The following is a 24,814-nucleotide window of genomic DNA, read 5'->3' as shown; positions in this document are numbered from 1 at the left end:
TCAGGTATAAGCCAATGAGAGTGCGCGGTGTCAGACAGGAGCCAATGAGCGTGCGCGGTGTCAGACAGCGCTATGGGGAGATGATGAGGTGAGGGACCGGGAGAGAGCTCAGTCACTCCGCGGGGCCGGTCAGTGTCGGGCGGAGAATAAAGACGGACTAGACCCTTCACTCCACGTTCTCAGAGACGGTGAGTTGTGCCGATTTCCTGTCAAACGCGGCTTGAATGTTTTAAGGGGTTAAAAGCCGGTTTAGATCAATGTAGTGGGGTTTTTTTTTCAGAATCTTCATTTCCACCTTAAAAGGTGCGGGCTCCCGAAGGTAAGTCATTCACCATTTAAGGTGGAACGGAAGATTAAAACAAGCGCTCCAATTCAGACTAGTGTAGCTTAAATCTGTAGGCGGGTTCAGTGTCGGGAGCAAATGCCGAGAATTATTAGAAACCTGGGGGCACTCTAGATTAACTTTAGCATTTAAAACATGGTTTATTTTTAGCTGGGCACAGTCCGCGGCCTTGTCTAAGGAAGCTAACCGACTCCTAGGATGATGCTCTTGTCTCGTTAACGTCACGTTTTGTGTTGTTAATAAAGCTAAGAAACATAGTCGTCGATTTTCAAACACCAGCCTATAAATCTAGTATGGAAAAGAGATTCGAAATCCCTTTCCCCCCGAGCCTGCGAGTTTGTCTCAACCGAAATTTTCCGTTCCACCTTAACTTCTGCAACACTTACAAAGAGTTACATGCAGGCGCTCGACTAAAACTGCTGCGCTGTTTAAGGTGGAACATAGTGTCCTCAATGGAGGCCATTCCAGCCTTAACTGATTGAGCAGCTGCAGTTTATTAGCTGTTTTATTTACTCTAACGGTTATTGTTTGCTTCTGGATCTCAGGGAACTTTTGGTTGTGTTTGAGACGCTCTTGAAAAGACCTGAGGATATTTAAAGTGTTATGGAATATGAGGACACTGAGTATAACCTACCCTGAGTAGTCCTCTCAGTTTTGTGCCATAGTCATATAAAGTTGTAAAGTTATGAACTTATTTTGCTACTCTATGCGAAAAGATTGTCCTAGCAACCTGATTTTCTTCTTTTATTATTATTATTATTATTTATGGTTTACTACCTTAAGACACTTTGAATCTGGCACTTGTTTTCTCATCTTCCTTTATCCCCTAGAATTATTATTTTTAGTCTAAGAACTTGTCCCTGTTATTCAGAATGACTTATTAAGAAGTTATTTCCAAGAGAGAGAGAGGGAAAAAAAATCCCCTAACGCCTCAAATGTGGTTTACAAGAAACTACATATTTGCTGTCATTCAGTACGTGCCAGATCTAAGAAGATGCATTTAGTCCCCACCCCTCTCTCTTCACATTTCTACACCGTTCACCTCCAGCTCAAAACCCCTCCCAGAAATGCGACAGGGTTGACTTTTTGGGTTTATGACATAAGAAACACTGGCTGTCAGAAAAGCAGTTTCAGAGTGGAAAGGCTCAGCCTTGGAGCTGACTGCTTATTTCTCTCATGTGAGTTTAGTGTATAAGCAGCACCACACAGACCTTGTTAACAAGGTTACATGGGTTTTTGAGGCTGATATGCAGGTAGTGTTCATATGCAGAAACTATTCTGGACTAAATCACTGTGTGCAAAGGGATGAAGAACAGCAGAAGAGTGTAGTATAGAGTCAGTGCGGCTAAACCTTGCTTCTCGGTCTTTGTATTTTTTTTCTTTCTTCTTTTTTGCATAATTTAGAAACTCGAGTCACCTTTTTTATTGTAAACAGATTTCATGATGAACAGATGATTCTAAACAGTCTGAAATTGCTTGGAAATATCTGGGTGAAATAGCCTACATCATTACATTAGCCCTTCTTCTGTGGACTTCTGGAGATCTGAGGTTTAGTTGTGGTGACATCGGATGAGAGAGAGAGAGAGATGTTTAAACTGCGGTGTAACTAGATCAAAAGTAATTTGTGGATAGACCTTGTAAAAAGTGGAAGTTGATCGTTGATAACTCTGCTAATTTATGGACCTTGTGTTTTAGGATGAAGTCCTCATTATGTATCAAGTTAATTGCTAACGTTAAAGTTAAATAGAGAAGCAGTATCACACAGTCCTGCTGACTATATATCTACCTGCCTGGGCAGCTGCTGCTTTGCTCACAATGAATATTAATTAGTTCCCTGTAATGTCCGGTTAATGCTTTCAGATTTGGAGTATGGGTGCTTACGCACACATAGACATATATATATACACACACACACACACACTCATGAAAGTGTTGAGGGTGTGTAAAGGACTGAAGCAGATCTTGTGTAGGACAAGTTGTGCAGGTCGGACGGCATACATTCACTTTGCCTGGATTTCTGCTGTTCTTCAGGAACAGCAGGATTCACTCATCTGTGTTGAGGTTTTATCAGTTTCTGTAGGCTCTGTAATGTTCAGTGAGGCTCTCGCCCATCCCTCAGCACGGTGCTCGCTAACGTGAGCATCTGTTATCTTTATGTATGAGAGTTGGCTACTAGTGTTCTCCAAGTGTGTTGAGCTCCTGTGATATTATTTGAAGAGAAGTGATGAATCTTCACATGTGGAGGAAGCCTTCAACCGCTCCACTTGGTAGAATAGTGTCATTAATGAGATCTTTATTATTGCAATTAATGCTACGTATAATTTTTTGATTGATCATTTTTATGTGATTCTTTTTACTTTTTAAATATGGCTTAATGTGTCACTAAAATAGTTGTGCCATCATTACAAATCACACAACCAGTTTTTTGGCTCTGTTTGGGGCCTTTTTTGCTGAAAGTGGTCTGGCACTTCCTGTTTTACCAGATTGTGTTGTGTGAAATATATGCTAATGTATGATGATTTTACAGTTTGTTAGTGTAGCACTGGCGTTAATTACCCAGCTGTCCATGCGCTTTATCGGTTCTGAAGCCATCAGTCACTTTCTGTGAGGAAAAGGACCAGCCGGCATCAACATAACTTTTCATTTTTAGGTCAAAACAGAGGACAGTTGATACTGTCCACGTGCTGAAGACTTGTGAGTAGCCAGTGGCCTTTTATTAATAATTAACCACACAACTGGAGTTCTGTTACACTGTTATGAGTGAGTAGAGCTGGAAATGTGTCCCTCTAAAAACAGTTGCTGCTGTGTTGACCAAAGGATGGCCTAGCTGTGCTTAGCTGGCACACTGTCCTTTTATGACCGGAGCTTTCAGAGGATACTCCCCACTGTGTCCTTTTGGTGCAGGATTTAAAATATTGACTTCATTTTGATAGGTCAATCTCTTCTTGTTTCATTTATCAAGGCATTTAAATAGGTTTATAATCCTTTATGCAGCAACAAAGTCCATGACTGGCTTTGTAGGTTTAGATAAGTTTAGGCTCATGCAATACAAACTGGACATCATCATGGCAAGTCACCCCCCCCCACCCCCTTCTCCACATTGCCCCCTGGCATGTTCAACAGAGATACATACAATTTCAGAAATACCCTGTGGCATGTAGACAAGACCTGAGTGAACTACCTATAGGGTGGGCCATTTATATCGATACACTTTATATGGGAATGATTGGTGACATTAACTTCCTGTTTGTGGAACATTAGTATATGGGAGGGTGGAAACTTTTCAAGATGAGTGGTGACCATGGTGGCCATTTTGACGTCGGCCAATTTGGATCCAACTTTTGATTTTTCAATGGGAAAAGGGTCATGTGACACATCAAATTTATTGGGAGTTTCACAAGAAAAACAATGGTGTGCTTGGTTTTAACTTTATTCTTTCATGAGTTATTTACAAGTTTCTGACCACTAATAAAATGTATTCAAAGTGCTGCTCATTGTGTTGGATTGTCAATGCAACCCTCTTCACCCATTCTTCACACACTGATAGCAACACCGCAGGAGAAATGCTAGCACAGGCTTCCAGTATCCGTAGTTTCAGTAATTCTGGTAATTCTTATTATCCAGTGCTGTAACCAGTGCCTCAAAGCTGCCTCTTCAACTGTACTCAACATTGTAATGGTCGCTGTAGTTTCGCACAAGCCTTGGTGCTTTGCTATTTATTTGTGTTTCTTTATTATGATGTTGTCAACAGTCACAGGGCAGAACTTTCATTCTTAACACCAAATGACCTTCTTTCCTCCCTCTTTGGGCAACACTACCTGAACTTATTGTGTCATCCTCAACCATAATGTGTTTCTTCAAAGCTAAATGCACAGAATACTTCAGGGGCTTTAAGTTAAGCTCATCATTATCAGCACTGCAGATTATCTGTCTGTGTGATGTAAGAACTACACCCAAACTGCTACTAATCCTACCACTCCTCCTCCTCGTCCTCCACTACTGATAATACAATCAAAATCACAATCATGTTTAACCTGGTGGGGATTTAAAATAATAGAATTATGGCTGCATTTCAGAACAAATCACAGTGAACCACTACTATGTGCCAAATTGACACAGATTCAGATTCAATGTCCTGCCAGAAATGTGTGTAGGGTTTGTAGACAATACAGTGTTCTTACAGGGCACATCCCTAATGCTACCTGGCCTCTGTTGTTTGATTGTGTAAGGTCGACAGCTAGAGGCTTATTTGTGAAAATGGAAAGGAATATGCTGAAATAAAAGTAGGGAAACGCACTGCACTGCCCCCTGCTGATATCATCACACTGCTGTTAACATCAGAAATGTAATCTCTTAACATTTAACCTGTGCTTTCCCACCCTCTGACCGGAAACCCCTTTTTAAACAGCTTCACACATGACATTAAAGGGCAGCTGAACATGGTTGCAATAAAAGCTAGTCCTCCCAGTTTTGTTGATACAGGATGGTTGGATACCTACTGTTGGAGACTGACACCAGAGAGGAATGGCAGTCATGAAGAAAAGTATGTTCCATCCATGAATGAGTCCTTTCATAGCTACTGCTGGAAGGTTGGACATGCTTTGGACACTAGGGCTGTTGCAATAACCGCAGTATGGTAATACCGTGACCAGCCAACCTCAAGGAATGGCAAGAACCATTGATTGATTGCATGGTCTTTCTTGTTTTACACCATTTAAATAAATAAGTACATAAATAAAAACACTTTTAAGAGTGTAATTGGTCTGTGTGCCTTTCTTTAATTGGTTGTCCATTTCTAATCCTGCAATAGAAAAACGGAAAATGACCCGTTTCCCTATTTTGTACCAAAGAATGTAGATTAGCACATCAAAACACAAATGCAATATATTTTCGGTTATAGTTCACCATAAATTGATATTTTGTCTCTTCAGACCTAACAGGAAATTAACAGATACAGCTACTTGTCATGAACGTCACAGCTCTGCTGCGGTCTCACAAACCTACTTATGTTAGCCTTAGAATACTCTCTCCGGACACTCATGTCCCCAATGTGCATAGAAATCTCAGCATATGTTGCCCCATCCTTGACCGTATTACTAATTCAATCGTGACATGGGTCAAGTGTTCATCTTTAATCTACCTACAGAATAAGTTCCTCCATTTCAAAATATATGGTGCCATTAGTGTTAAAAACGTCTGGTTCTGGCTAAAATCTGCAGCCCAACCCATAATTAGCCACAAGCAGGAATGAAAGTTGGCTGTGAAATGGAGCCCGTCTGCCTCCACCAGCACCAAGTCATGGAGCAGCCTCAAAAGGAACAGTTCAGACCAGTTCCAGGTGATGGTTAGGAGTGTAGCACTAGAATCATGATAAATTAAGTAATTTTGCATGGTAATATTGACCATTGCAGCATTGAGAATTAATGATACTGATATACTATGAAGAAGAAAGAGAACTGACAGAAAATGGGTAAAAGCCAGAGCGGCTCCTCGCTCCTGGTGAACGGAGCCGTGTGGCTCATTCTCATTTAAAGGCAGAGCCGTTTCTTTGCACTATTAGTTACTCACTGTATGTTTTCCTTGTTCCATGTGTGTGCAGGGCTGTTGTGACTGAGCTAAGATGTCTGCCAAAGCGATCTCAGAGCAGACGGGGAAGGAGTTCCTATACAAACACATCTGCACTACAGCCGCCGTGCAGAACCGCTTCCGCTATGCCACAGTCACAGCCGAGACCGACTGGGAGCGGCTCACCCAGGACCACCCCTGGCTCCTCAGTGAGGTGAGTGTTTGTGAGGGAAAGTGAAAAGCCCTTGCTGATTAAGTATTACATAACAATAGACACTTCACTGATACTTGCAGGTGTAAAGGTGAATGATTGACTTTGCACTGATGCTGAAACTTTTAAGACATCATTAAAAAATAATAACCGAGTGTACAGTTACCACATGCTGGACCTGTTGGAAGACAGTGACAGAGATGTCATTCCTAATATTCAGTTAACACAGAGCCCGACATTCATTGACTCAAGACTTGAAACTTACAAGGAATGAATAAACGAACAGATTTTAGAACAAACTGATGGATTATAATGGTCTGTTTTCACTTCAGTGCGTCCTGCTCCCACTGCATTGTATAAAGCCCAGAACAAGACAAAAAGCCATAATAAATCACACATGACTTTAGATTTGCACAAAGAACTGCAATTAATTTAATGTTTTAAAAGGATCAAATGTTTACAAGCTTAACTTTATCATATAATTTGTTTCAGTTTTTATTTATTCAGTCAGCGTTAGTCTTTCTCTAAAGTCATTTGTAATCTTTGAAAGACTTTGCATTGTATGGTATTATTAAGTTAAGCCTGTTTTTTAGTTAATTTGCCTTTCAAACATAATTAGTTTTCAGTATAATTGAAATATATCAGTGAATGCTATGCTTGCGTCACATTTTTTTCATAGTGCATTTACCCTTTCTTGAACTGGATAAGCGGTTACAGATAATGAATGAATGATTTACCCTTTCTTTCTGTATCATCATTTGACAACTATGTATAAGACAATCAATCATGCTACTAATTACCAATACCATTTTACCATGCTTCTTGTGTGCAGCGTCTGGTGGTGAAGCCTGATCAGCTGATAAAGCGGCGGGGGAAGCTGGGGTTGGTTGGCGTGAACCTGGACCTGCAGGGAGTGAAGGAATGGCTGAAACCACGTCTGATGAGGGAAACCACAGTAAGTCGAGATAGAAAGTCTGTCAGAAAATTGGTTGATTTTCTTGTCACAATTTAAGATGGTTTTAACAAAGTAGAACAATAGATGGGCCTAAGGATATCAACTGTATTGTTAAAGGTATCTGTGATAATGAGATCAAAAAGGTCATGCTTGTACAGAGCGAACTCGGTAAAAACAAGTAATATAACAGTCACTTAAAGGTGCCTATACATTAAAGGAAGTGCTGTAAGATACCTGTTTAGTGCTTGGCAAAGCGCTAAGACCCACTTCACTGAGTTAGGATTTCTTTGGCCACAGCCCAGCTCTCTGTTCAGATTAATAGACAATAGATCATTCTCAAAGATTTTTTCATAGCTTTTTGCAAATTCTTTCTTTTTATTTATGATGTTATTTTATTTATATTAATTATTTATGTTGGCCCCATTCAATATTTTTAAAACACATTAACATGTCATTTTCTAAGTGCTGTTATGATGTTTTGGGGTTTCTCTTTTTGTACAGGTTGGGAAGACCAAGGGCATCCTCAAGAACTTCCTCATTGAGCCTTTTGTAACCCATTCACAGGTAAGTGAATAACAAGACATGGAATATGATTAGCTGCATTTGATGCTATAGTGAAGCAAGTAGTATGGAGTGGGTGGGCCATACGTATATAGCATTGCACATTAAAAATAATCTACATCCACTTTTGTACTAAATCAATGTGATTAATAACTTTTGTAATGCAGCATTAATGAATAAAGACCATATGTTTGATGGTGTCAGGAAACAAAGCAGTGTTGCCTGAGTAAATATTCACACAACACTTTACTTTTGGCCTTTAGCCGAGTAGAAGGGGTTGAGTTGCCTCAAGATTATGTTGTTGGTTTTTTATTATTTGTTTTTCTGTGAAAAGCCTTGAAGCAAAATTGTCCTTGCTTTTAATGAATGAGATCTTAAGTTTAATATAATGTGGAATCACTGGTAAAATTTAAGAAAGAATTTAGCATATGGGCCCATTTTGTGAGAAAGGGTATTGACATTTCAGTAATGGCATGTTAATGAGCGTGTCCATCTTGTAGCATGCATCTCTAATGACCCTTTCTGTGCGTTTTTCAGGAGGAGGAGTTTTATGTGTGTATTTACGCCATGCGGGAGGGAGATTACGTGCTCTTTCATCATGAAGGTGGCATGGAGATTGGAGATGTAGACTCCAAAGCACAGCGACTGCTGGTGGGCGTGGATGAGAAGCTCAGCGAGGGCGTGGTTACTGAGCAGCTTCTGACTAACGTACCGGACGAAAAGAAAAAGTGAGTTACTAGGGGTCCAGAGCAGAGTGAAGAGAGACTTATTTTATTTTCATTTTTTTTACCCCCTTCTCCTTAAGCTTTAATAACTGACTAAACCATTCAATTAAAACAGGAAACGTCAGGTTTGGCTGCTATTATTGGTATGTGCTTCCTAAAATCACAACTGTCTATTGCCTCCGGTTCACTAGAACAGCGAGTCTCAGTCCAGATGGGCGATACGGGCAAAATTTATATCACGATATATTCCGGTCGATACAATAACGCTCTGATAAGAACAAACAAAACACATCACCATCAACTAACAACCTGTTTGATTTGTCAATATTACGATTTTTAAACTAAATTTTACATTGAGTGCTGAACTGACGAAAGCGCCCGGTAATGACCATCAGTCAGTGACAGATTCTGTTAATAAACATTTTATATTGCAAAATATATTGATATTGAATTATCCTCCAGTCCTGGAGGACCATCAAGGGTATGTTAAAGAGTAACTACACCCTAAGATTTTGTTTTTTCTGCCAAAGCCGAGTTCTTTGTAATGAAATGTATACCAGCTTTGCTGAAAATTTCTAAATATATTTTTAAAACTGTCAAACATTTGAATGCGGTCAGTTTCTACTTTATAGCCACAGTTGATGTGTCTTCATACTACAGTGTGACAATATGTCACAGTGTGCGTATTACTGTGCTACTGTCCCCGTCCCTTAGCCAATTTGGTGTCCTTGTGGTGCAGGGCTTTCTGTCTCTTAATAGAAAGGAAACACAGTGCAGCAAAGCCCCCGCCTCTCTACAGAGCTCTACATTCTGTTGTTTTAGCTGGTCTCTCTTATCCAGGCTCTCTCTCTTTTGTCTGATTCTCTTATTTTTCTTTCTGTCGTTGTTTGTTTTACACGGTTTATCCCTGCCTGTGCATTTTCACATGAAAGTGGGTTTGGCGCTGGGATTGGAGACCCTCGCTTGGATCAGGGGCTTGTGCAGTTCAAATGATTCCCAATATGAGATCAGACGGGGCGCAAAATCAGAACGTCTCATTGAGCGTTGAATGAGACAAACAGACCCCCAAAATAATGTGCAAATGCTCTGAAAAGTCCTTTATTCATATAGCCCTCTTTAAAATGTACAGATTTGCACACCTCTGTCCTGATTTTATAAGCCTTTGAAAAACCTTAAACAATGTTGTAACCCTTTCTATCTGCAGGGTTCTGGCCAGTTTCATCGTGGGACTCTTTAACCTGTATGAGGATTTGTACTTCACATACCTCGAGATAAACCCACTCGGTAAACCCTCAGTTTCCATTTTCTTAGATAGTGTTGTTTTTATCAGGTCATGCAAAGTCAGTGAATGTTATCTTATTTGTTATAGTGGAATAACCAGTTCTTATAACCTTCGTATAGGTTTACTTTAATGAAGGTCCATTTTAAATCCCCCTGTTAACTCTGACTGGTTCAGTTTGGGGACCTTGGGGTCCACGCTGTAATAAAGAGAACTATTAGTAAAATATTTAGTAACAGTCGTGGGCTGTTAGACGTATCTTAGCTAAAATAAAAAAATATAGTTTTTATTTTGAAGAGGAATGGGGCCCATGTGCTGATGATCTTTATTTTTTTAAATCTCCTTTTAGAAATTATGCTAATGTTAACAACACATTTACATTTTGTGCATTTCTTTATACTCAATATAGACACAGTGAGTGATGTCAGATTATACATTATGCTCTTCTCCTCCACTCTTCTTAGTCACATTATCTCAGCAAATCTAAGCACAGTTCAAGACTTTACTCAAACCTTTACAAAAATTCAAGAGCGAGCGCAGGTCAAATTCCTGGTCTTTTATCAGGGGAAAATAATCTGAGTAGCTATAGTGTTCAGCTATGCTCTTCAATGACTCTCCATCTGATCCAAGTGTTGTCCAGGAGAAACTGTGGATATATCAATGACGTGAATTATATTTGTTACCTTCTGAATGCTTTGTAGCTTGTGTGATAACAGAGAGCCACAGATCACTTTACAGCATTGCTGTCTCATGCAGCCTAAGGCGTAACAAAAAACTAGTTAATCATTTTTGTCTGTTGCAGTCAGTTTTTAAAATATTCAGATAATTTATTTAAATAATGATCCATTCCAGCAGTTGATGACGAGTTTGAGTAGTGCACTCAAATCTGCACTGCAGCCACAAACTGGACAAATCTGCTCTGCAGCAACAAAGTGAACACACTATTTTTTATTTTTTTTTTGTTTTCTGGAACTACTACTGGAGTCAGGGTTAACTATTGCCACACTCCTGGATTCACAGTGATTAGTCAGGTATTAATCTGTTAGATTTATTTCTTCTGTAACACTTGTTATTGTGTGTGTCTGTTGCTCTGCAGTCGTCACTGAGGAGGGTGTGTATGTTCTGGACATGGCGGCCAAAATCGACGCCACTGCTGACTTCATCTGTAAACCTAAGTGGGGTGATGTGGAGTTTCCTCCACCTTTTGGCAGAGAGGCCTACCCTGAGGTGAAGGAACACACACACACACACACACACAGAGAAAGAGTTGGGGGTTTGTGGTATACTTTTAAGGATCCTGGATAATTTTAATAAGAATTTCAGCCTAAAATAGGGGAACATAGTCCACATCAGAATCATTTAAGTCAACTGAGAACAGCCTAAGCTATAGATTTTTCTTTTTAGTACTGGAGCTCTGAGACTAATATTACGTGTGTGTGTGTGTGTAGGAAGCATACATTGCAGACCTGGATGCTAAGAGTGGCGCTAGTCTTAAACTGACCCTGCTGAACCCCAGAGGGCGCATCTGGACCATGGTAGCAGGGGGAGGCGCATCAGTGGTTTACAGGTCTGTCATCTAATGCTAACCAGCTTATATTTTAATAATTCTCTCCCTATTTGACTTGTTTAATAATTACCTTTGTGCCATAGTGTTATTTACAGAATTAAAGGGTTTGTGTTGTGGGAAACTGACCGTTCCTTGTGTGTTTGGAAATAAATCTAAAACTTGGATATGACCATAAGCTTTACATATTAGCCTCATACAGCCTATACAAGGTTATTTCCATACTTGTGCTAGCATGTCGTCATAACAGACCTGTAGTTAGTCTTTGGTTTTCAGTGGTTAATGCAGGCACGTATGGCCAATGGAATACTTTTCATCTGCTATTTTTATGTGTATTCTGTTTTTGTTTGTTCATTATCATTTAACTATTCCTTAATATAATTGATTTTATAAGTGTTATAGCTCTGGTAAACATGAGAATTGCTTCCATGTTTTCAGTCTTAATTCCTCTCACTGGTTCTTGTTCTGTCACTGAAGTTTCTTGCCCTTGTTTACATTAAAACTTTCTATTAAAAAAAGCCATTTTAAAAACCCTTGATTTTTCTGTGAGTTTTTCCTTTTAGTAGAATTCCTAGAGCATGTCTGCTTCCCAGAAATGTCTGCAGTGACTGTTTGATTCACTCTTAAACCCAGTTGTTAGTGATTTACTGGGTTCTGAAATGTGATGGGGTTTTGCCATGTCTCCTCAGTGACACCATATGTGACCTGGGTGGAGTGAATGAGCTGGCAAACTACGGAGAATACTCTGGCGCTCCCAGCGAACAGCAGACATACGACTACGCCAAGACCATACTCTCACTCATGACTCGAGAAAAACACCCCGACGGTGAGTGATTGTGGAATTACACAACACTGAGAACCAGCAGCATTTCCACAGGGAATTTGCCCCATCACTGATTATTCCAAAGGAAATGAATTTTGTTTAACAACAGTTACTTATTAACTGTTTAAGTGTCAGTTAAAACATCATTAAAACACATTTCTATTGCCTTTTAATTGTATGACTTGGATTTTGTTTGTTCTATGACAGGAAAGGTCTTAATCATTGGTGGAAGTATTGCTAACTTCACCAATGTGGCAGCTACTTTTAAAGTAAGTATGAGTTCTGAAGAATCAATAAGTAAATAAATGTTTTTTTCTTTGTAACAGTTTAAATATGTTAGATAACTGTTTACAGTAACATGTCCATGAAGAGATTTAAGGTAAATCACTCTTGTAGTATCTTTTGCTACTTGCACAGGAGATCAGCTATTGCCTTTTGATATTTTAATACCTGACATAAGAACACCATGTCAGCATGTTTTGTCTCAGTTCCTGCTACAGTCTTTTTTACTTATTTTTTTTCATGACCAGTTTGTAGTGGATTCCACAGAAAGATTATATTTTCTTAGACACCGTACCATGCCATGGACTCTCTTGCCCCCTTCTTTCCTTGTCTAGGGCATTGTCAGAGCTATAAAGGACTACCTCGGCCCTCTGAAAGAGCATGAGGTCACTATATTTGTCCGTCGTGGAGGGCCAAATTATCAGGAGGGGCTCAGGGTGATGGGAGAAGTTGGTAAGTTTTAGCTGGAAATTTCCTTTTTGCTCTTCACACTCCACTTTATTTCCAGTCTATATCTGGAAGTATATTGCCCTTTTTTCTTTAGTCATGACGGCAAGCCACTTGAGATATTAGCATATTCATAATTGCTATTGCCCAGTTTTAGTGAATGTCATTATATCTATCTCTAAAACAAAAATTTCTCCCTTGTTCAGTGCTTTATATCTGTTCTTTGCAGGAAAGACCACTGGGATCCCCATTCATGTCTTTGGCACAGAGACCCACATGACTGCCATCGTTGGCATGGCACTCGGCCATCGACCAATCCCCAACCAGCCTCCTGTCGCAGCCCACACAGCAAATTTCCTGTTGAACTCAAGTAGTAGTGCTGTGGTAAGAGAGTGCATGAGCATTTGTATGTGTATTTGTTGCTTATCAAGAACTTGGAGAGAACGTGCTTTTCGGTGTTTTTGATAGCCTTTTGTTCTGAGTGGGTTTTTTTTTTTTTTTTTTTAAAGGTTATTTTCCCTTCACATCTCTTCTGAATGATATTTTCTGTTAATATAGTTGTTCTTGATCACATTAAGGGTCAAGAAACATGACCTTCTGATGACAGCCAGCCATTTTAAAATGCTTAATTCTTGTATTTATTGCAGAATACTCTTTTTAAGCTTTTTTAATAATGAGATAACATTTCTTTAATCGTAACTTCATCATGGACTTGATTTCTGTGCATCCTTGTATCTTCCTCATTTATTTAATAGTATACTCTGCTTGCAGACTCCCTCGACCACCAGGACTGCATCTTTCTCTGAGCAGAAACTGACCAATGATGTCACACCTGCTAAGAAATCCAAACCAGGGATTCCAGCAGGTAGCTAGACACCAATAACCTTTATCCAGGCCAGGTTTTTCAACCTTATTGTTATAAGTCATACAGATGCTGAAAAATGATAGTTCTACAGCTTCAGTAGTTTAGAGGCAAGTGTTGATAACAGCTCAGAAATTACAAGTTCTGCTTTTCAAAATCTGGACAGAGTAGATTGTGAAATCTTGCAACAAAAACAAAAATTACATTGGCGGGAAATGCCACTTTGTCCAAAAAAAAAAAAAAACATTGAATCAGTGTGTGATTTCACTGTGTCCAGTTCCTCTTGTAAACAGTGGTGAACTTTCCCATGAGGCTCTAGTTCTCACAGGTTGATATATGAGCAGCTGAAGCATGGTGATTGGTTCTTTCTGCCCAATTACCCATAGGTTTCTGCTTTAGTGGCAGAATTAGAAGAACATAGAAAAGCAAAGGCACATTTCTCTCCTCTTTCACATTCCTTTCTTTATACATTCACTGATTTTGTTCATCCCTTTTCTCCCTTTTACTATCTGCTTCCTCGCTTAAAATGTCTCATTTCACTCTGATCCTTCATTTTTTACATCTTCTGTACAACCTTCCTCTTGTTTTTTTTCCCTTCTTTTTCATTCATTTTTTTTTTACTTTTCTTTGTCTCTTTCTACCGCTGTTTCTCTCCACATGTCTAAGCCTCCTTTCTTTCTCAATCTTGGCCTGTGAAGAATATGTACAATACAAGTTTCCAAGGTAAGAGTTTTAGGGTCATTCCTTTATCACCCACTTTATCCTTTTCTCCTCTCATCATTCATCGCCCCAGTCCAGGGCAGGTGAAAGATGCTTTGAATAAAGAGTGTAATTTGTGCATGCTGTGTGTTGAGTGTAGAAATGTGTTCATTTTTCCTACGATAAGAGCCACAGTTATGAACTAAATCTTATGTTTTAAAGAACAAAATGGCTGCTCTTACTAACAGTGCAACCCTACTAAAGAGCACAGATTCTCACAATGCATGCCTTACCAGAAGCGCCATGATGCAGGTTCAGACTGGACATGGCAATGGACACCAGCTCAATTCAAAATCAGGGCTAGAGCAAATATTGTCCATTTTTATTAATGCTTCTTTATTTTAGTATATGTTTCTTTATGCAGAAGGCAGATGAATCATCAGCTGGGGTCTACAACATTATAGGAGATTCCTGACAGTTACCCCTTTCTTTCATATATATATATATTATTTACAGAACATTACTTCTGTAATATCAAATCCCTATCATACCCAAGGAAAATTTAAAGTCTAAAAAAACATTTTTTTATTTATTAGAACACAGTAAATTAGAGAATATAAAATGCCAAACAATAGTTGATAAAATCTTAGTCTGCTAAGGGATTCTTCAGACAGTATGTTGCCCTCTTGAAACCCCACTGCAGAGAAAACAGTAATCCTCTACCGTAGCCTAAAGTTTTATATTTATATATTTCCTGCATTCACTGTTTTGAATCATAAAATATTATGCATAGTTTTCTTTCCCAAAATATCTATTGTCTTTTGTCATGTCATTTGTCAGTCTTTGACTGATGGCCTCAGTTTATGCTCAGACCTAGATTATTTAAATTTTTTAAATGTGTTTTTCTTTGGTTGTGTTGATTAAATTTCTTTGGTAGTTATATTAGTCATTTTATTTATTTAACTTTAATTTTCACAGAGATCCTTTTGTTTGTTTCTTTTTTTATTTCTGTAATGTGTTGTGGTCTCTGTTGTGTTGTGTGGTGAACAGAACTACAGAGCACAGCAGACAGAAGCAGAGGTAGGGAAGAGCATGTTGATATCTCTCTCTCTCTCTCTCTCCTCTTTCTCTTTCTCTTTGAGAGTTGGTGTGGTTTTGGTTCTGTCTTCATGGTAACTGACTGGCTGCTGTCATTTGTTTCTAAAAATGGCAAAATCCAATATGTATATAGTGCATCTCTAACAGATTTTGATAAATATATTTTATGTTGTTAAGCATCTTGCAGACTGTGTGCCAGTCCGTTACCCTGGTGGCGTTCACATTTACATTTTGCTGTGTTTTCCAGCAAAGAAATAAACACAGCTACTGGTGTGTAGCAGTGTGTTTAATCACATATTGTGCGTGGTGGGGTGGGATGAGGTTTTGCTTTGAGATTTTTTTTTTTTTTTTTAGTTAATTGGGTTTGTGTAAATTGTGAAAAAAGCTAATTAAATTCACTTTTCTTCTGCTTGGTAGGTGACTAATTTGGAGATGGAATTGAATATCAGTTTGCCTAATCGTGTTAAAATCCCATCTAATCACATCTCATAGAGGTGCAGGAGAGTAGAATTAGAGCCTGTTTTCTCCAGTGATATAAGCTTAAAGAAGCTGATAGAAATGTACTAAATTCTTTATCTAACAAAAAGGTAGCTTCAGAAGGAGGTTTAGTGGTGGTTTAGCATTAATGGTTGCAGCTTAGTTTAGAATACAAGTATACCACTGAATATTTGCCCGATTTGAATGAACTATATTTGTAGCATATATACATGGTTAGATTACAGTGCTATCTAATAGTACATACAATCTAACATTGCTTCAAATGGTATAAATCAGTCTCATTTATTTAATTGTATTTGAGAAGTCATTTTAGATGTAGAACAGGGCAGATCTTTCCTTACAAAATCTGTGTTTACTGTATTTATGGTCTTTTGCTAGGACTAAGATAGGAGCAGTGTAAAGGGAAGTGTCAACAACATACTCATGGAGGGTCCATAATATAAACTGATTAGAATTTATTTCAAGTTAGATTTCTAAGACTTAAAGGGGATGTTCACAGTTTATTATTTATTTTATTTTGTAATTTTTAAAATGGCATTTTATAAAATTCAGAGGATGTTTCCTCAACTCATGCTAGCTCTCCAGTCTGTCTGAGTTCTCGAAACCGGTCTAATGTGTTTATGATGACTGTAAACAGGTTAAAAAAAAAAAAAACCTAAGTGTCTTGGTCCGATATGCTAGGCTTTCTCGCTCCCTCTGTTCATGGCAGAGAGATGGCATCTGCAGTTTTTTAGACAACAGAGAAAACTTCAAAAGTTATAAAGCATGAAGAGATGAGGAAATTGCTCTGTTCCTGCTCTTTTATCTTTGCTGTTTCTGATTGCTTAATTTGGGGTATGACTCCAAATTCAGGAGATGCATTACAGAAAGTGCTACAAATCTAAACAGCTCAAGTTACAAATGAGGTTCTGTGGTAATTCAAACAGTAAATGAAAACTTGCAGAAAGATACAAACAATAGTTGTTTTTCCTTCCCCTCAAGTACACCATTCCACCTTAAAAGACGCTGAGCTTCTGGACATATACAAACCAGAGAGAACAGCATTTCCCCACAGTCGCAAACGTCCCCTTTAAGACTGGTTTATATTTTGGTGTAGATCCAAGTAAAGTCATGTGAATCATGGGAAAGTGTAGTAGTGCACTTTTTGACTTACTAATGAGTGTCTTCTATTCACAGTGTGACCCTTTGTATTAACCCAATGTTTCCCAACCAGAGTCCTGCACATTATTCTGCTTTTCCTCATGGGGGCAAGCATATGCTTCCTCCAGGATCCAGTATTATGTGTTTTTAATAACAAGAAAAGACTGGATGTAATCATCTCTTTCAACTAAAGTTTGGAGAAGGTTACAATAGGAAAAGGATACAAATGTGTAGTTCTGCGATTGTGGTTTGTAAAAATCGGTGACTGGTGGAATTAACTTGGTAGTTTTATTTAATAAAGTATCTTTGAGGTTAATAAATCTCTTGCTCACGGTTGCTCTCTCTGTCTTTCTCCAGCTAAAGCCACAACTCTGTTCAGCAAGCACACTAAGTCTATAGTGTGGGGAATGCAGACCCGGGCAGTGCAGGGTATGCTGGACTTTGACTACGTGTGCTCTCGAGAGGAGCCTTCAGTAGCAGCCATGGTCTACCCTTTCACGTGAGTAAAGTTAATAGAAACTACAGATGACATTTTCATTCCAATACCTAATCTTGTTGCCAGTAGTGGTCTGATGTTTGTATGATGCTGCCATTTTGTTCATGATCCAATTATGCTATAAGCATCATCAGTTATTCCTTTGTGATGTTGTTTAAAGGCTGTCATTTCAACGATGCTTGTTACTGAACTGTAGTTTCTTGTTCATGTGGACATTAAACAGTTGGTGTCTGTTTGTATTTTCATTTTTCAGTGGTGACCACAAGCAGAAGTTCTACTGGGGTCATAAGGAAATCTTGCTGCCTGTCTTTAAGAACATGGCTGACGCTATGAAGAAGCACCCAGAAGTAGACGTCCTGATCAGCTTCGCATCTCTCCGCTCTGCATTTGACAGCACCATGGAAACCATGCAGTACCCACAGGTGAGATTTCTCTTTAGCTGCCCATGCTCATTCCACACAGCCACAATCTAAAGTGAGCCAGGTGGGTAATCTGGACATAGTTGCCAAAGGTGTGACTACTTTCTTGATCTGCTGCCTCTTATTAAATTAAAAGATATTTAAAAAATGGGTCTAGGAAGGCTGTAAAATACCATGTTTGATGTTGCTGAAAGGTTACAGCAATTGGACAGAGGGGTAAAATTTTCAGTGCAAGGAAATTATAATGTATATTTAAAGGATACAATGTAATCATGAAGTCTGGATCTTCTACACGCTGCGGTTTCTGCATTGTGGATATGGAGTCTATATCAATAGGCCTTATTTCCTTCCATTTTAAAGCTTCAATTGACTTTCTGATGGAAAGCAACATCACTGATCTATTTGATCTCATCTATAAACACAGCTCTAACATAGTTTTATTTTCCGTGTCAGATCCACACCATTGCCATCATCGCCGAGGGCATTCCTGAAGCACTGACGCGCAAACTGATCAAGACCGCTGACGAGAAAGGGGTCACCATCATTGGACCAGCAACAGTAAATATACCCTCCATTTGAAAAATGTTGAAGATGATTGTTTGTGTGTGTGTGTGAATGTCCTTTTATTTCAAATGAGTTCATGGTTTTTTTTGTGTGTCTCCAGGTTGGGGGGATAAAGCCTGGTTGCTTTAAGATTGGAAACACAGGAGGAATGCTGGACAACATTTTGGCATCAAAGTTGTACCGTCCAGGCAGCGTGGCATATGTTTCCCGGTCCGGAGGAATGTCCAATGAGCTCAACAACATCATCTCCCGCACCACAGATGGAGTGTATGAGGGTGTGGCCATCGGAGGAGACCGGTGAGGGGGAGGCTTTTTGGTTGTGGGTTTTTTAATCTGTTTGTCAGGGTTAATAATTTTAGAATCAAAAATATGTTCCTCTTTCCTGTAGATATCCTGGCTCCACATTCATGGACCATGTCCTGCGCTACCAGGACACTCCTGGAGTGAAGATGATTGTCGTGCTAGGGGAGGTCAGGCCTTTCATTACCTTTTTAAAACCATGTGTTACCATATGTACGTTACTCCAGTTGAGTTTGACATGTTTTGTGAAAATTGAACACACTCCTGACTTTGTGCTGTTCTCTCTTCATTTCCATGTGTTTGCAGATCGGAGGCACTGAGGAATATAAGATCTGCGAGGGGGTTCAGGAAGGAAGGATCACTAAGCCTGTGGTGTGCTGGTGCATCGGCACATGTGCCACAATGTTCTCCTCTGAGGTTCGCTTACCTGCCTGTTATACACAAGACCCATGTCCGTCCTGGCAGCATCATATATGGTTTTTAGAACAGGGTTGGCGTCAGAATAGAAAAGAGCCTTTCAAGAATCGCCATATTTTGGTTCATGATTCGCCAGAGGAAAAATCGTTGTAATACTTACACTGACAACAAAGCAGCAGGCGGTCATTACTTATGATTGAGGAGCTGTAAAATTGACAGCTAATGGCCTGAGTGTGTCAGATTATGTACTAGTCTGTTATTAAACATGGTCACAACCCCCACCCAATATGGGGAACACTTTCAATATGTCAGATGCAGTTTTGGACAGGGAAGGGTCCAAATAGTTGATAATGAATATTGAGTATTTGTGAGTATAAATATCTAACTACCCCTTTTTAATGATAGCTGTATTAATGAGTGTATGTGTGGGTGTTGTGTTTTAGGTGCAGTTTGGTCATGCTGGAGCATGTGCAAACCAGGCCTGTGAGACAGCTGTGGCTAAAAACCAGGCACTGAGGGAAGCTGGAGTGTTTGTGCCAAAGAGCTTTGACGAGCTGGGAGACGTTATCAGGTCAGCAATTACCATCACTTACCCCGAAACATCCAGTATTTTTCTTTTCCTTTTGGTGTGTGTGAGACAAGTTATCCACTAGAGTATTTCTGTGTATCTCAACTATTTGACCTCATGGAATTCATTTTAATGTGTGTGTGTTTGTTTGCCTACAGGACCGTGTATGATGATCTGGTGGCGAAAGGAGTTATTATTCCTGCTCAGGAGGTCCCCCCTCCCACAGTGCCAATGGACTACTCCTGGGCCAGGGTACCTACTGATTATACCATTTCAAAGAACACCATGTGTGCCATACAGGGTCTAAAGAACATCATTTAATGAAAGGTCTTGTAATGAATTACTTTTTCTAGCGCAATTGACAGTGGAAAAAAAAAAAATCTGAATTTATACCAGGAAACATTTCCGCTGATGAAACACAACAACATCGTTGTGTAGATGATTTATGTAAGATTGTATTCATCTGAATATTCTTTGTTGTAATTCTGTGATGCTGCCATTTTTGGTCAGGTCTCCCTTGTAAAAGATAACAGTGAGATCAATGGGACTAAACTGATTAACAATAATAAATAAATAAAAATAGACTCTGTCTCTGCCTGTGTGTGTGTAGGAGCTGGGTCTGATCCGTAAACCTGCGTCCTTCATGACGAGTATCTGTGATGAACGAGGTCAGGAGCTGATCTACGCTGGAATGCCCATCACTGAGGTCTTTAAAGAGGAGATGGGTTTGGGAGGAGTGCTCGGTCTGCTCTGGTTCCAGAGGAGGTCTGTCTCCTTCTTTATTTATACTTACAACTTGTAATCACTACAGAAATGAGAGTATTTTAAGTCACATTAAGCCATTTTTATTTATATTATTAACTTGCGCATGCTATTTGCAACATGCTATCTGGTGGGCCACAGTATTCCATTCCATTAGGAACATGACCCTCATAAAGAATCAGACATAGTACATTGTCTGGCCTGATTTGCAGGAGATTTTGTCGCTAAAATCTCACATTAAAATATAGTAAGCCATTATATTTGTAATATTTGTGGCTAACAAATTAGAATAATGTTATTTCTTTTACTTGTTATACAAAGGATTTGTCTAGGTTAATGCGCACATATGATAATGATCATAAAGAAAAAAGACAAGTATGCAGACTTTTTACAGTATTTTTAAAAAAATGAGATCAAAGTAATAACAGTAGTAAGAGATCAAAGTAATAACAGTAATAAGAGATCAAAGTAATAACAGTAATGAGAGATCAAAGTGAAAGGAATTAAAGTAGTAATAACAGTAATAAGAGATCAAAGTAATAATAACAGTAATAAGAGATCAAAGTAATAATAACATTAATGAGAGATCAAAGTAATAACAGTAATGAGAGATCAAAGTGAAAGAAATCAAAGGAGATGAAGGGGTGTGTACATGCACAGAATGTGATTTGTTTCTTGCTACTATAACACTGGATACGTTTTTATGAAGTGTTGTGTGGTCTGTCTGTTCTTCTGCTCTAGGTTGCCCCGTTACGCGTGTCAGTTCATTGAGATGTGTCTGATGGTGACAGCGGATCATGGTCCTGCAGTGTCTGGAGCTCACAACACTATCGTTTGTGCTCGTGCAGGAAAAGACCTCATCTCAAGCCTCACCTCTGGCCTGCTCACCATTGTAAGGCCGGACTCACTGCTGCACTTACAAAGGCTTATGACATAGTCTGGCTACATTATATAATTAGTTATTTAACTAGTTAACTGGGGTTAACATCATTATCACTAGAAGGCATAAAGGCCCAGGAAATGCACACTTAAAAAAAAAAATGTAATTCTGGGCAGTGACATCTAACCCACCATTTATTTATTTATGCCTTTTATAAAGCTGGGAAGTACTTTATTGATTTAGTTTTAAATGTGAATGTGTTTGTGTCATTGTGTTTTGCAGGGGGACCGATTTGGTGGAGCTCTGGACGCAGCAGCTAAGCAGTTCAGTAAAGCCTTCGACAGCGGCATGCTGCCCATGGAGTTTGTCAACAAGATGAAGAAAGATGGAAAACTCATCATGGGCATTGGACACAGAGTGAAATCAGTGAGTCAGAGCACACTCGTTCACAAAGCAGCTTTCAGGCTGAGAGTAAAGCCAGACACACCCACAAATATTACATTCCCCACAGTCTTTAATGCTCACCATCTCAAATTGTAAAGGTCTATTCAGATCATCTGTGATTAATTTTTATTTATTTATGACCCCCCCCCCCCCCCCCCCCCCCAGCCCACAATACAAATGAATTGCAGTTTTCAAACATAGTGCTACATTTAGGATTTTTGTTATTATTTACTTATTTATTTTCTTGAAACTCAGAAAGAAGGTGGAAGAGAGGATAAATGGATTCCTCAGTTAGCAATGATGAATTTTCCCTTTAAGCACTGACTGAAAAGTGTGTATACACAGGAAGAAATGTTCTGCAAATAGACTGTACATTAAGACTGGGCCACACACAAAAAGCCCTGCTAAAAACTGTGGCTGTGTAGGAAGGTCCTCACCATCTTCACTGTGTATACATTTTTGTGCCTTAAGTAAAATGAGGTAGGATTTTTGGACTGATGCCATGACAGTGAAGCTCTGGTCAAAATGATATTTATTTTCTTTCAACACTCAAAATCAGTCTCTGGTTTACAGTTACTGAGCTGACAATGATCCCAGTTCATTGAACTGAATGTTTTCTCTTTCTTATCTGTTCTCAGATCAATAATCCAGATATGAGGGTGCAGATCCTTAAGGACTTTGTAAAACAGCATTTCCCTGCAACACAGCTACTTGATTATGCCCTCGATGTGGAGAAAATCACCACCTCAAAGGTGTGTATGAGCGTGTATGTATGTTTGCTTTCTGATGGTCCATTTTACTTTGCTTTGTAAGGCCCAGCACTAAAGGTGTGTTTTGCTTTGTTTTTCATCTCTCACTGGAACAGAAGCCAAACCTGATCCTAAATGTAGATGGTTTAATCGGCGTGGCCTTTGTGGATCTACTAAGAACTTGTGGAGGATTCACTCGGTAAAGGACATACAGTCAATATCATTTCAGTCGTTTTTTTTTTTTTATTTTATTTTATTATACGATAAGCATGGTTTTTATTGAAATTAACGCTCAGCTGAGATGAGCCTGTGTTTTTAACCGTTCCTTTTGTGCTGCTTGCAGAGACGAGGCAGACGAGTTTGTGGAAATCGGAGCCCTTAATGGGATCTTCGTTTTGGGACGCAGCATGGGCTTCATTGGTAAATTGTTTATTCCCTCACTTTTTCAGTATTGTCAAATGGACGTCAGCTGGTTTAACAAAGTCCAGTCACTCATGACCCATCAGTAAGGAACAGTTTCATTCACTCATTACGGTTTATTTTTAATCTTATTCCCTCTTGAACAGGTCACTACCTTGACCAGAAGCGACTTAAACAAGGCCTCTACCGACACCCATGGGACGACATCTCCTATGTTCTTCCTGAGCACATGTCCATGTAACCTAATCCCTAGGGAAGTGACCCCGTTCAGACGGAGACAGATCCACCCTCGCAGCAAATTTATTTTTCTTTTCCTGCTCTTCCTGACTTCTGCACATTAAAACAAACCTGTTTGGAAACTGTAGGTGGAGGGTCTGAAGTCTATTTAGAAAATGAGAAGCACTCTGAATTATGGAAAATGTTGTGGGGGGGGGGGGGAGTAGATGGGTCACAGTTTTAGGAAAGAATCCAATGCACCTCTTTATATTGAGTTACTGCTGAAAAACAGGATGATATTTATTTGACAATTAATTGTACTTAATGCAGGTAAGGAGTTGAAGTACAAATCCCAACCCAACACAGAGGTACTGAAGTATGAATTATAGTCTAATGATGAGCTGAAGTTATAGTGGCGCAATAACGAACAGTTTCTTTTGACTACTGTTTCTGGCTTGTTCTGTTAACACTAGGATTGCTTAACTGCGATGTAAGATGGTTGTTACGTAGTAGGTACTCTGGCACTAGTAATTTATTTTTTGGGGGGGACACAAACCTGTGGCCTGTTGCGTGTATCATTTTTCAAAATCTGCCAGCATACTAGGTCTTAAACTCTCAACAAAGCTCTAAACAGTCAGCTATATAATTTTATATTTCCACTGTGCTGCTCTTTTCTTTTCTTTTTTTTTTTTCCTCTCCCCCTCTCAAAACTGGAAGCTCCTTCTATTTTAAACCGGGCCAGTTGAGTGTGTGTTGGCTTGATCTTCGGCAATTGCACCACTGATAAAAAATATTTAGTTACTGAGTGGTAACACTTTACTGTAAGTCATTGTTCATAAGCCAACAGTACTTGTGTAAGCCTTTCATGAACTGACATGAACAATGACATACAGTGTTCCCCTGAGAGTCAGTGAGGCATTCAGAAGCCTATGAAATGTGTTGGGTTAAACAGAACGGAACAAAAAAAAATGCACTCCTGCTGGTAGAATCCTAGATTTGTGACAAGAACATAGTGTTCATTTTACAGTAAATTGCACTTTAGATACCGCATAATACTGTTACATGGAATAGAGGCTTTATGTGAAGGGTTGACAGCTTTACAGTACTGGTCCTGTTTATCTGAAGGTGATAGGGACATGATGGTGTAAAGGTGTCATAACTCACCAGAGAAGCATCCGCCTTCCGATGTGCATGACACTCACTCTGCCGCTTGTGGCTGCGCACCTCTCAGCTTGTGGAGATCTTCATCTTTTCCTATACACCATCCTCCCTTGATGATGATTATTATTATTATTATTTTTTATGACTCCAATATTACTTTTGGGGAGACTGGCATTCTCCAGACTGTATCTGTTTTTACATTTGACTCTTGTTATTTAAATGTGAATTTAAGTAAATGCTTTTGCTATGTTCTTTTGTTTTTAATATATGCCCATAATCTAATTCTGTAGAATAATAAAGTTCTCTCTTGGTTAACTCCCTTGTTGTACAGAGTTGGTATTTATTGCTCACATGAACACTGATCAG

The 24,814-nt window shown here is 39.2% G+C and overlaps 1 protein-coding gene across 2 annotated transcripts; it reads left to right on the top strand.

The window, feature by feature from the left end:
* The first annotated feature begins 69 nt into the window (after positions 1-69).
* aclyb (ATP citrate lyase b) lies at positions 70-24,754 on the top strand. 2 transcript variants are annotated; one of them, XM_066663649.1, is made up of 29 exons: positions 70-188; positions 5,943-6,122; positions 6,952-7,074; positions 7,576-7,638; positions 8,173-8,363; positions 9,565-9,644; positions 10,736-10,866; positions 11,088-11,206; positions 11,893-12,029; positions 12,234-12,295; positions 12,644-12,761; positions 12,985-13,139; positions 13,527-13,620; positions 15,367-15,396; positions 17,410-17,551; positions 17,802-17,970; positions 18,421-18,525; positions 18,632-18,828; positions 18,920-19,001; positions 19,138-19,248; positions 19,692-19,819; positions 19,975-20,068; positions 20,427-20,581; positions 21,320-21,470; positions 21,741-21,884; positions 22,541-22,654; positions 22,768-22,850; positions 22,995-23,071; positions 23,218-24,754. In XM_066663649.1, exons 2-29 carry the CDS (start codon positions 5,964-5,966, stop codon positions 23,310-23,312), a joined length of 3,309 nt encoding a protein of 1,102 aa, XP_066519746.1. In that variant the 5' UTR covers positions 70-188; positions 5,943-5,963; the 3' UTR covers positions 23,313-24,754. The 2 variants fall into 2 exon arrangements, with proteins under 2 accessions (XP_066519746.1, XP_066519747.1); XM_066663650.1 differs by lacking the exon at positions 15,367-15,396.
* The last annotated feature ends 60 nt before the right edge of the window (positions 24,755-24,814 follow it).

Source organism: Hoplias malabaricus, chromosome 3 (assembly GCF_029633855.1).
Source record: "Hoplias malabaricus isolate fHopMal1 chromosome 3, fHopMal1.hap1, whole genome shotgun sequence".
In the NCBI taxonomy this organism is placed as follows: domain Eukaryota; kingdom Metazoa; phylum Chordata; class Actinopteri; order Characiformes; family Erythrinidae; genus Hoplias; species Hoplias malabaricus.
The sequence above is the reverse complement of the archived record's forward strand: the minus strand, read 5'-3'. Positions and strand labels throughout refer to the sequence as shown.

Excerpts from the sequence above, each read along its gene's own strand:
- aclyb (XM_066663649.1), top strand. The coding sequence starts at position 5,964 with ATGTCTGCCAAAGCGATCTCAGAGCAGACGGGGAAGGAGTTCCTATAC. Across the intron at positions 19,820-19,974 it reads GAGCTGGGAGACGTTATCAG|GACCGTGTATGATGATCTGG; the intron begins GTCAGCAATTAC and ends GTTTGCCTACAG. Across the intron at positions 22,655-22,767 it reads AGAAAATCACCACCTCAAAG|AAGCCAAACCTGATCCTAAA; the intron begins GTGTGTATGAGC and ends TCACTGGAACAG.